General features: G+C 38.7%; 1 protein-coding gene across 1 annotated transcript; it reads right to left on the reverse strand.

Moving 5' to 3' along the window:
• Positions 1–2971: 2971 nt before the first annotated feature.
• Positions 2972–9056, reverse strand: cmtr2 (cap methyltransferase 2). Its single transcript, XM_053323134.1, has 3 exons — positions 9010–9056; positions 5417–6676; positions 2972–4646 (listed from the first exon to the last, which is right to left on the reverse strand). The coding sequence occupies exons 2-3, from the start codon at positions 6665–6667 to the stop codon at positions 3585–3587; spliced, it is 2313 nt and encodes a 770-aa protein (XP_053179109.1). The 5' UTR covers positions 6668–6676; positions 9010–9056; the 3' UTR covers positions 2972–3584.
• Positions 9057–13383: the final 4327 nt, after the last annotated feature.

The raw sequence follows: 13383 nt of genomic DNA on the forward strand, positions 1-13383 counted from the left end.
TCCATTAGTTTGATTCTTGTCACCATCACCATGACCTGACACTCCTTCATGCAATGATCTTAATATACTACAATAGAGATCATAGTTTGTATTCAATGGCTATTTATTTCAATGAATCTGCAAATTGCAAATATATCCATCAATAATTTTATTAGTTAAGCCCCTGTTTGTGTTAAAATGTCTGCTGTGAAAAAGTTGCATTCAACTTTAATCTCACTCCTTTTTTCCCCTGTGTCCTCCCTTCTGTGGCTCTGACCTCTCCACCTAAACTTTACATGTTTGTCCCTCTAGTGCAAGGACATATGGGTCAAAAAATCATAATAGAAGGAGTCATAATTGAAGTGTTTGCAGGTCAAGGTGTCCTGTCAGCAGTTTTACAGACATCTCTTTAACAATTGTGCTCAATGGTGAAAACTCTTTTGGCTGCAGGGGTGTTTTCCGCTGCAATACCGTGATTGGCCATTGGAAAAAAAATTAGCTAACGGGCTAACTCTTGTAATACATCCATGCTCTAGTGGTACCATAGGCTGTAAAAAATGTGGATGTAGCCACCATGAGGTCACTCATTGATTACCCAAAGGCTAAAGCATTTGCTGGCTAGTTAACTAGCAAAGAATCTAAACTAATAATCCAGCTATGGAGACTGCAGACACTGATGCCTACTAGTTAAATACCTGCAGGTCATATTAATTGTCCGATATTTGCATGGAAAAAAGGCACTGACACCACAAACACAGCTGAGAAGTCAAGTTCATTGACTTGAAACATAATAATAGGTGTAATTTCACAACCTTTCACAAACCCAAGGACTCTAGTTAGCTGAGGTGATGCTTAGACAGTTACCTGGCAGCTCGCTACCCACCTATGATGGAACCATCTGTCACTCAAAGCAGCCACACCCTTAATTAGGCATAGATTGAAGCTGTAATCAAATTTAAAGAGGTGAGCTATAAAAAAATTTACTGCAGTTTCAGGCTCTTCCATATTGGCTTCATTTCTTCAGTCCCTGACGCTGCTGCTTTAATGGTACAGATCTAAGAATTGCTTATAAATGGCACTTTATCAACACATATCCTCTCCGGTGCACCTGAATGAGAGGTGTTGGATGTTTTCCTGATCTGCTGAGGATAACAAAGCTGTCACTCCGGTTTTTATTCATCTCTCTGTTTTGTTTGTGTAATGAGCTTCGTTACCTTACTGACTTGGTTCTCTCACAGTGTCTGATGATATTTCTTCCTCTTCATATTCTGAATATCCAATTACAGCATCAATCTAAAATTATCCGTTTTATAAATAGTCCTAAATTCGATCCCAGGAAATTGTTTGTATTAGAAAAGTTAATTTAGTAATTTCTCTATGGTTTCAAAATATTTTATCACTGGGAGACATCAAGCTTGTGCAACAGCTTCAGTTAATATGAGGACATACTCATTATCACAGGGTTTTGGTTGGTAAAAACTGTTTAAGGTAACAGAAAATGCAGACTTCATGCCATTCATCAGTGTACTTTTTTATTTCTTGTATGAAAATAAAAACCTCAGTTACATGGCATTGATATTAAAAAACAAAAACCAAAATCTATATACATGTTTACTTTCTTACCATTTTCCCAGCTGCACCTTTATATAGTATAAAACACTTCAGTGCACCCAGACTGTCCACAAGAGAGAAACTTGGCTGTAAGCTGCATGATGGCTAAAAGGCAAAAAGATCTACAACATCCTGGCACAAAATAAAGTGTTGCCAAAGACAACAAGCACTCGAGGGTGAATTTCTGGTCCTCTGATGTAGGTAACCATCTGCGACTGACAGGTTTATTGCTGAGGACTGTTGTTTATTCAACATCCCCTAAAATCCTTTAGTTACAGATGACTTCTGTTGATCAAATGCTTAAAGTACATTTAATTTTCACTTGCAAGTTTGTGTCATCAGACAACATTGTTCTTGCCTGCAGGATGTCAGTGGTGGTTTATGATGCATACTTAACATTTTGTTATAACTGAAATTATAACGATGACAGGGTGAAGTTGAGACCTGACTAGCTTAATTTACAGTAAAGGTTATCACATGATGGTGTAAACTCTGCCACAGAGTCGGCCTGATGAAGAATATGTGGGTACAGTGAATATAAGGATGGATGAACTAGATGTGGTACACGTGTCTGATAAATTGACTAATTACTGCATCTTTTTTTATTAAAGATTTTAGCTCAATTAGAAGTTATCTTCAAAAAGTTAAGTGTTAAGTGTGCTGTTAAGTTTATAGTATGAAATCCATGACTTTATAGGCTGATATTGATATTTAAAGTGGTATGCTAATTCTATTTCCAGTGGCCACTTGGGAACAGAACAAACTGTAAACAAAAAAATGACAAATCATCACCCTATGAAGCTGTTATGGTAAATGTGTTAGTAAAGAGTTGCATATTTACTCAACCAGCAGACACGGAACAACATTAGCTTTCATTTGGAGTCGTGTTTGTGTCCCTCTGATGAATTTAAGCCTGATATTCTGTTTTGCTCATCATCAACTCCTGAGGGAAATATCTCACTGTCTAGCTGTTACATGTTCCACTTTCACCAGCTATTAGATAAATACCTCTGCAGTTGGACATGTCGTTGAAGAGGGCAGCCAAACTGAACCAAAACAGTAAGATCATGGGCCAGAAAAATCAAAACAATGAGCTAAAAAACCAAAGAGCAGAGGAGAAATGCAGAGTTTGGTGATCATTCTTGATGGATTTGTCACTACGAGCAACTCCTTTCACCTTAAACACACAAGGCATCTGACCCACTGTTCACTTCATATAAAAATACTGATTAGTGCAATTGTAATGTAAAAAAACAGCATATCAGCAAACATATTTGTCATTAAAAATAAAATTTTACTTAAGGATCCCCTAAATGTGTTTTTTTATTAATTGTGGCCAAGATTTGTACTGAGTTGGGTATTTACCAGTGAAAAAAATAATTGTGTCATTACTTTCTTTGACATGTCAGTACTGCTCATTTCTTTGTTATTGGTCGGCACATACACTATATGCTGATAAATATACCTGCAATAAACTGAAATTATATAACACAATATTATAATATTGGCCATGGCAATGTATCGGCCTGACTCAAATATTTTATTGCCACGCTGCCTGTTGTTTTCCATTTGCTTTAAGATTTCATATACGGACAAAGGTCAAAACTCAATACAATTTTCAGCTTTGTGCTAACTTAAAATTTAGTGTCCACTTTAAACCTTTGCCACTGTCCTTCTAAACTCAATAATTTTAATTTCTTACAGTAACTAACAGAGGAACCCCTTTCACACTGAATCCACACCACCACCTTATCAAGTAGAGGGGAAAAGGCCATAATAATTAAAAGGCATTGAAAGCAAAGTGTAATATGTAGCACTTAATCTCTGCTGGAAAAGCGTCATTAGCCTTAATATCAACTTATAAAACTTATTTAGTGACTTTAACTCGAACTTCATGAAGTTCATTCACGCTGCTGATTCAATATGAATAAATCCTGCAAAATAATGAGGGGATAACGTTTGTCACAGTCACAGTTCACTAATCTGCACTATGACTATATGAGCAAATGCAGCTTCTGTTGGATGATTTCAGAATTCATGGTCCACAAGAACTCCATCAGTCCTCCTGTCAGCAAATCCTCCATGGGGACGAATTGTAACACCTGTCTGTCACATCTAGAAGATGGATTTTTACCTGTGTCCTCCTCTCCTCTTAAAAGCTGACCCATGGAATTATGGACGTCAGTAAGGACTGGGAGTATTCGGGCAGCTGCTTCAGGGTAGAAGCCAACACACACGAGCACTGCTCCGACTGCACCTGAAGGGGGCGGACTCCTGAACGTGACAGAGCGAAAACACACATGCAGGCAGAGGACGACTGCTGCAGTGACACGAGTGAGGGCTGAAAACACAGGCAGCAGGAGGACATCCCCAGGGTGCAGGCTCTGCAGGGAAAACACAACACAGCCCAAGAGCTCATACTGGTACAGCAGCTCCCCGTCGTGCAGCGTGATGGAGCCTCTTTGAGGTAATGAAAGCTCCCCAGAAAATGTCAACACTAAATTCCCAATTTGGCTTTCACAGGAATCCCACAGTGAGCGACTGCCAAACACCAGACACTGCTTCTTTTTCTTGTTGCCTTTACTGTCAATTGTGAAATTGCAAAGACCAGCCACATCTGACAAGATGGAAGCAGTGCAAACCACATGGCAAGACTCACAAGGAGACACACGAGTCCAGTCTACAACTGATCTTTCAGCTGTGTCCACCAGAGCTTCATTCAGGTGGTTCAGCAATCCTCCTTCACAGAATGGAGAGTTCCTGACTGCAGGTAGTGCAGGGCCGACAATTACATACCAGGAGTCGACTTGACAGTCTTCACGGGGTCCTTCCAGCATGCAGCCTGCTCCGCTGGTCTCAGTGCAGTGTCTCTGTATCCAGGCAGCATGGCAACCTCTCTCAATGCGCTCCCTCCAGCTCAGGGTCTGCAATTCCCTCCGCTCATTGAAGGAGCCTGTTTGCTTCTTCTGTCCCAGAGGTCGCCCCGCTGAGACGCTGCAACAAGCAGGACTCACCGTGTTACGAGATATCCATCGACTCCGTGGAAGGAAGCTCACCTGAAAACAGAGAAACTTGATCAAGTTTGATTTTAGACTTGCTTAAAGACAAAAGTTGCATTAAGTGCAAAATAAACTGCTCACCAGAGTGTTCAATGCCTTCAGGGGGAATATAATCCTTGGATTGCTGCTTAGTAAGTACTCAGATAGTTTGCAAATACACTCCTACATGACTCACAAGTATATACACACTTTTACGACTTTTATCTACAACTCCACTTGACTCCACCAAGGAGAAATAACAGATTTTGTTTATTGTGCTGAGCAGATAAAGAGATAGAGAGTTGCCTGTTAAAGAGATTTATGAGGAAACTCAACAAAAGCTGGTTATACCTTCTATATATTTATGTTTTTTGAGTGTTGGTCAGACTAAAAAACATATTTCAGTGAAGATGGGTTCCCATTCCCAAACCAGGTTTGCACTTCCATCTACCTGGATGACTGCGCCAACCACTCAGCCAAGGGGTCAGCCCATCTAGTCCATCTAGTTCACGAACCTGCACTGTGACAAAGTTTTAAATCTATCTTGAAGCTAAAAAAGGTAACAAGGCAAACGCATAAGAAAAAGGTCACTATTTGTGTACTTGGGTCCGTTAAGCTCTTGTTTTTTTCATTAACCTCCACATACTGCAGTCTGTCTTCTGGCCAGATTTCTCATTGGTAAACTTTTTTTATTTATTATAAGAGTGTGATGTGTTACTGAATCTAAAATGAGTTTTGAGAAGATAGCAAACATTATATGACAAGTTGCTGGTCTGCAGACATCTTACCTGGAATCGCTGCAGGTATTCCTGAGCTGTACAATCTCTGATGTGGTCAAGCCGCTGCCTCTGCTCTGTGCTCATCCCTTCAAACAATCGCAGGTTTTCTGTGATCGTCTCCACCTGCAGTGTGTGGAAGTACGAGCACACCTCTTCGTGCTGTGTTACAAATGACTGCGGGATTACAGAATCTGGGAAAAGTGCCTCACGGTCAGCCAGGAGTGGTCCATAATTACGAATTAGCTTTGACAGCAGAGGCCTCACAGTCTCCTTGCTGTTGTATTTCAGACACACAACATAAACTTCAGAGTTCCCGGCTTTGCTGGTGGCAGGTTTGAACACGTTGACAGAGTGGAAGCAGCAGTTCAGCAGGTAGAGAAGACAGACGGAGGAATGTTCATATAGAGTGAACATTTTCAGCACAAAGGAGCCGCCGGGGCTGAGGAGCAACAGTGCAGCCATGACCTCGCAGTAATGCAGTGATGCCACCAGCGCTTCCTGCTCGTCAGGGTTCTCCTGGCAGTCGAAACTACCATCTGCCGTGACCACATCAACTCTACGCATGTTAGCCACAAACGCCTGCAGCTCCAACAAATGCTTCTGGAGCATGATGTTGCCTGTGTTATCTGAGCCGAAAAACCACCAGGGCAGCGTGTTAGAGATTAACCGATCATCTGCGATGGTTGTGCTCCCCCCGTTAGCCTCGTGGTACGGGTTGAGGGTGTTGGCAGCCCAGCTCCAGTCGCAATAGCGCGTGGACTCACTGGTTTTAATGTAGTGGTTTAGAGCGGTTATAAAGGCTCCTGGAGCTTCACACAGGTGCACTGTGTTCAGCTCCCCATCATGAAGGGCCTCCTCTGGAAGTAAATTAAAACTTCTCAGGATCTCATAAAACTTGCACCAGGCCTGAGTGCAGATCTCCGCGTTGGCAGCAGAACGGACAGCAGCGATGACCTTCCCGGCACGGTTGGTGGAGTTGGTGTGCTGATGCCAGACCTGGACATTCTTGTCACTGAGTTGGTTCTTCACGGTGTTCAGCGATACCTTCAGGGACTGCAGCCGACTATGCTCAGTTGCAGGATGTCTGAGAGCAACATTTGGGTCAGGGATGTTCCATTCTCCATTGGATGGTTTCACATAAGTTCTAACTTTACTAAAAAGACCTTTGATCTCAGTCAGTGTTTCGGGGTCAAATGCCATCACATTGTTGAACTGCTGCTGCCTGCCGACTTTCTTCCTGGTCGCGTTGCCAGAGCTCATCCTCCACACCTGCTGCAGCAGAGCCACATGTTAGAAAAGCACCTTGATTAAAATAAAAAATCTACACCACCCATTTTCTGTTTTGATGTAATCCACAACATTGTTCAGTGTTTATGTGACCTGCTTTTCTGGCAGAGAGTTTATTCAATCTTAAAAACAAAAAATTAGCAGTCAGTACATTTCACGGGGAATTACAGCGAGGCCCGGCTCAGCAATCTCTCATTTCTCTCTGCATGCATGAGCAGTGTTGAATTACTAATGTCGACTCATTGTGATGTGGCGCCCTTGGGCGTCAGGGCAGACTGTAAATATTGGCGATTACTTCACCAGGCCAGAGCATTACCCACTTGGAATAATCAGAGATTTTCTACATCATTACAAACACAATCTCCTCTAATAAGACTTCAAAATAACTCAATTTGCTCAACACTGGCAAAATATATCAATATTTTAATATTAGTTTAAAGCCTTGAGATGATCACACAAGACTCCAAGTTATCCTCATGGTTTGTTGCTGTCCAGAATAAATGTCAAAATTGTCAGCTTAATGAGCTGAGACAGTTAGTTTAGTGACACGTCATTTTTCAGACAAGCCATTGGGTTTTTAATGGGTTATTTTTCTTCTGAAAATGTACTCAAAGGGACACTTAATCCTGAGCTCACCAAACTTAGAGATACATGGTTTTAACAGTTTCAGGGTTTTTTTGGTGTAGGGCTGCAACCAACAATTATTTTCCTTATTACTATTGTTTAGTTTATAAAATGCCGAAGAGTAAAGAAGTCCATAACTTGAGTTTAATAACATTCACATTAGAGAAGCTGGAACCAGTAAATCTTCTCTTTTTTTCTTAATGAATGTATCCAAATTATTGATTGATTATTAATTGATTTGCAAAATAGTTGGCAACTACTTTACTAGTTAACTAACTGATTAATTTGATCTCTCTGACCTGCACTGATTTCAGCTATACAGTGGAGACTGACTGTGTTTGTTTACCGTTGTGTGTCTAATACAGGAGCACCATGTTCTTCACAAGCTATATTTAGGTGGATCAGTTATGTTGGCACTTTTCACTTTGCCATATTTATCATCATCATGGTACGATGAAACTAATTTCAAACAATTTTTTAAGAAAAACTCATAACTCATGACATAAAGATAATTTACAGTCAAGATCAAATTAATCCAGAACTAATCCTCTGCTCATGTGCACATGATTTAGATGACAACAGCAGGCAGGAAGACGTATTTCTGGGTCATTTCTTGATTAGTCTGCTGTGAGTCAGTGATTGATGGCAATATGTATGGAATATATGTAGCTAATGCCAGCACATTCATCAATTATTTCTCATAAATCACACTGTTAAACATTGCTTCTGCACATGAAAGTCATCTGTGCTCTGTGCTGCATTTGTAAACCGTTCAGCTGCTAAACTAGCAAGAAAAACAGCCTGATGTGACTATTTGCATTTAACATGGCAGACATGCTGTAGGATCACAAAGAGAGAGATCTCAGCTGTGGACAAAAGTAAAAGCCAGCTCACAAATATACGAATACTAGTTTAGCATTAGTTATATGCTTAGTATCTATTAGTGAAAACTAATGATTTGATCTATTAGCTGGTTGATTGGCAGAAAATTAACTGAGACTTAGAATAATTAACATATAATGATATAACAGCAACTTGCCATAAAAAGAAAAACATTTGTGCATTATAGCTTCTCGAATATGAAATGTTTTTTTATTAAGTAAATCCCTTTTTTCTTTACAAAATAGGCAATTGGAAGATTACAACTTTTGTAGAAAAGTCTATAGATACTTATAATGATTATATTACTAATACATACCTACAATATGTGTTTTACAGCAATTAATACAAAACATACTTGTTGCTGCATTGGTTGAAGTTTGTAGAGTTAGAGTCAGAGATAAGAATGTGTCCAAAGTCATGAGATCTCACACTGTGATCAAAGATTTAATTGATCATTAGTTTGAGACAACAGAATTGCCATGTAAGACTATGAACAAAATATGGAGCAATAGTAAATGATCATATCAAATAATCTACCACTGAATTGTTGTATTTGTTGGGTAACTTTCTTGTACATATATTCAGACCAAAATGTTTGTTGTATGCCTGCATACACCGAAAACAAGGGGATGTTAAATATGAAAACATCATCAGATATACTGGAAACATTAACACTTTAGTGCTTAAATATAATAAATATAATATAGGCCTACTTCCTGAATAGTCTGCACCATAGAAAACACCTGCTTATAAAATCAGAAACTGTGACTGAATGTATGAATAGGATTTTCAGCCATGTAAAGGCAAACATGCTTAATGTAGCTGCATATTTTGGACTACTATAGGCCAGCGACAAGAGTCCTGTGAAACAATCACAAAAGGCCGCATCACAGAAGCTGAATGGGACGCTTCCTGAAGCACGAAGCATTACGACGAGTTTCGTCTCTTTAAACTCGCAGACTCGTGTTTTTTCTGACACACTGTGGAGTTTACAGTCTTTGTGAGGTAGGTTTGTGTCCCACTGAGCACAGTGTGCAGCTGCGAGCTGATAACAGACACAAAAACAGCCTGAAAAGCCTTAACAGAAACTCACCAGTCTGTACTGCTCTATGGTACTGCTGCAGGAAGTCACGCGTTCATGTGACTCAGAACCACATTGCGCATGTGCACGGACGAGTGGGCGGGGCCTCCGTTAAAGGAGAATGATTTTAGTTAAAATCTGATAAATCACTGACAATAAAAGTAAAGTAAATCTGAGAATTAGTTTAAGAATTATACAGGAAATTATCTGGAATATTTCATCTTATATATAAAAATGTATATTTGGAAAACATATCATCAATACAATCGTTATTGCAACTTTTGAGAAGTTGACATTTCTGAAATGAAATGTTGAAATGAAATGTTTTTAAATTTGTGTTGCTCGTTGTTTGTAATGTTTGATAAGCAAATTCTATCTCATGTTTCTGATATTTTTTTAAATGTTTGTAGTGTCTGTACATAATTAGAGAACAAGAAACATATTGACTTCTTATCTTGTGAAATCCACAGAAAATTGTCTTTGGAGCTTTACTGTTTTGACCGTTTGTAGATTAATTAACATAGATTATGACATGACACATTCAAATTCAATATGCACATGTTTAATGCTCCATATTAATGATTCTGATCATATGGCTGCATAAGTATTTTTATAAATTACAATATATACAGTATGTCAAACAGGAAAGTTGCTTGATATATACAGTTGGTGCATTATCAAGTGTTTTAAATGTTTTGTTTTGGGTGAATTCAGGAATTTAATGCTCTGGCTGTTGAATTCACTGTTCTACTTGTGCGTGCCAGATTATCCACAGTGAACTGATCTGTGTCATCATGTTACATAATTATTAGAGCTCTTTAGCATGTGAGCTGATGAAAACTGACTTTTGAAACATTGTGTTTAGTGCATTAAACATTTTCTTTTCTCTGCTTCAGTGTGATCTCATATAGACACACATTCATCTGGGTAACGTAGGCTTTTGTCAGAAATGTGTGACTAAAGTGAAAACGGGACACTCACAGTGACAGAGGGAGACTCATTCATAAATAATGGACCTGTGGGACAAACAGGTGCAATTAGGATTTCCAAAAATAATGGGTGTAAACATTTTGTCTTACAGTTTATTGCTAAACAGTGAAACCTCTTCTAATATGTATGTGTATTTCTGAGTGTTCATCACTGTTCAAATGCATCTTCAACTTTGACAGTTGAAGAAAAACTATGAATTCAAGCAGGTGTTTGGATAAATGGAAGAAGGATGCATGGCTTAATCTGAAAATGAATTCTTTATAACCAATAATGTAAGAGAGGTTCATTTGAAAATATTGCACAAATTTTATCCACATAACAAATGTATTAATTCAGTGATTGATGACTATATAAAACGTATTTGTCTATTATGGAAATATTACATGCATAAATCAAGAACAATAAACAGTTTGCCCAGTTTCAGTCAGCACAAAAATCTGCTACTTTTCTGGAAAACATTGTGAGTCACATTTGACTTGTTGTGTTAAATTACAATCATATATTCATTATTGGTAGTATTAGTTACATGATCTTTCTTGCTATATTATCCCTGACTTATAATTTAACGGGTATGTTTGTGTAAAAAATGTGTCTGTCATTCCTCTGCTCTGGTTTATATATTATTAAATACTAGTGTTTCATTACTCCTGCCATATTGACTGATTGGTGATGGACTCTATGACTCAACACACGTCTTGGCTCTGGAAGAGGCAACGTAAAACCTGACTGGTCCTTTGGCTATGTTTCTGAAACTACAACTTCTACATGACTAAATTTATAGATATGTAAAGAAAAACAACTGTTTTCAGTACATTTTGTTAATATACTGCAGTTTTTGCTACAGTCAAGTGTGTATTCCCAATATTCCCAAAAGTAGAGTATTGTTATATTTTTTTTTAAACTGCACACTGATTTGCCTTTACATCTTTCTGTTATTCATCTGAGGTCATTTCAGAGGGGAGTGCTGCTTCAGTACTGTCCGTACTGGTGTTGGGTGATGGAGAAAAAGGAGACTACTGTCGTAAAAATACTGACAACCTAAACACACAATCCACTTGCAAGCTATTATCTTAACATAATAGTAGCTTGCACGATTAAAAGGATTTCTGCATCTCTGTCACTGAAAGCTGAGTTTAAGATTCATTCAGGAGGTAAAGAGCTGTTTCTATCACAATCATTTTAAATGTGTGTATAGTCATGTAAAAAAAACATCAAAACAGGCCCTTAGGTGACAAAGAAAGCTCTACTGAGTTTGCAATATCCTAATCAAATACAATGTATGCCGTATATCAGAAATTATATTAAAGAGATTGGAGTTTTAAAGGGCATGTGTGACTGTGAAAAAAATGAAATGTGCTCTGTGTATAAGAAGAGAGACAGAATGCGTACTCTGTGTTATATGTTATTCCTAAAGGGCAACAGCTCCAGTTCCCTCCAGCATTCAGCTCACTCAGGTCTCCACTAACAGACTTCGGTGCCAGTGACACTGTCCTTTTAAAGTGTCCTGTGAGCAGAAAAACTAGATGTGATCATCAAGCTAAATTGTAACTCATACATGCCCTTCAGGCTTCACTGTAGTTTAGATAACACTGCAGCGTTCTTTCCTTCAGAGGGTTTGACATTGACATCGTACATTTTGTACATCTGAAAACAACTCTTCGGTGTTTTTGACGAATATGGAGGCGGATATCTCTTCAACAGCCACACATGTCCTGAGAGAGGCCAGTTATAACTTGAATGAGTACAAAATGTTGACTCTCAGGAAAACATGGACACATAGTTTGTTTAAAGCATTTAGGAAAAATTAACAGTTGTGTAGTTTTTTAGTTCAATCTTGAATCGTCAAGTCTGACAGGTTTCTTAAATCAAAGCAATTTTTTTCACTAGTGGGCAGAAAACATGACAGACACACAGTCTTGACTTACGATCGCCTGATAAAGGTACAACTAATCGTCTTGGAAGACATACAAACATTATTATTCTACAAGAATTGGAGGCCACTGTCCTTGTAAATCTCTCTTGGTCTCCACCACATCCTGAGTAAAATATCAAACCCTTTAGCTGCTAGATGTCAAAATTTCTTCACCAGCTAGTCACTATAAATTCTGCCATAGGGTGCTGAGAAGACAGCATTCAGAGGGTTTATCAGTACTCTTAACAGCAACCTGCTGCCAGAAGAAGTGAATGAGTGTAGTGTGACTGAACCAAAACAAAGTTTTGACGAAAAAGCGAAAACAATGAACCAAAAGACACTGAAATTACAGCTGAGGGGAACCGCAGAGTCAGATGACAATGCACTGTGGGTTCATCTCTACAAGCGCCACCTTTTGCATTACACATAATTATTAGACCCATTGTTATTATCTATCTGCTATATAGCACTGGGCACACACAGTCATGATCAGAGTGAAGCTCATAATTATGCATATTTAAATCATGTGGTCCATGAGACCCTCAGGCCAGAGTAAAGGCTCATTGTGTGTCTTTGGATGCTTTGTCTCATGAACCAAAGGAAGCACAGGTCACTGAGTTAGTGACAATTCAGACAAGATAATCCCTGCTTTAACTAGTATCTGCTGTTAATACTGATGCAATGGCTACACTGTGCATTGCTTTGGCTCTTTATGTATTAACAGAAATGGATTTAGTGTAATTTACTTCAGCTCCTAAAAGCTGTTACATTATTTTATTTACAGAAATCCTTTGAATTAATTACAGATAATCTCGTTTAGTGCAGACATTGGGAAAAACATTTTTTTATTAGATTAAAAGGACAAAAGCTTAAAGTCCTACTTGTGGTCTCCATTTTAAACATTAGCTTATGTGTTTTTGTCATGGTGCATTTTTCAGCAAAACAATTTGAACACTGCAGTCATGACTATGATGCTGGAATTAGATGGAGAGATAAAGGAAAGTGGGTGAGTGAAGCCTGATTACACATGAAAGGGAGGACAAATTTATTATGCAGCCTTGCTGTTTATACACACTTCATTGTTATGCATAATCTCATATCCCTTGTGAAGGCAGTGATAGCATTAAGTCAGCATCATGTTTCTCTGTCTATCTGTGCATACACCCAATTTAGCCACTGTGGAAAATGGAATTTATAAAG

Source organism: Scomber japonicus, chromosome 1 (assembly GCF_027409825.1).
Source record: "Scomber japonicus isolate fScoJap1 chromosome 1, fScoJap1.pri, whole genome shotgun sequence".
In the NCBI taxonomy this organism is placed as follows: domain Eukaryota; kingdom Metazoa; phylum Chordata; class Actinopteri; order Scombriformes; family Scombridae; genus Scomber; species Scomber japonicus.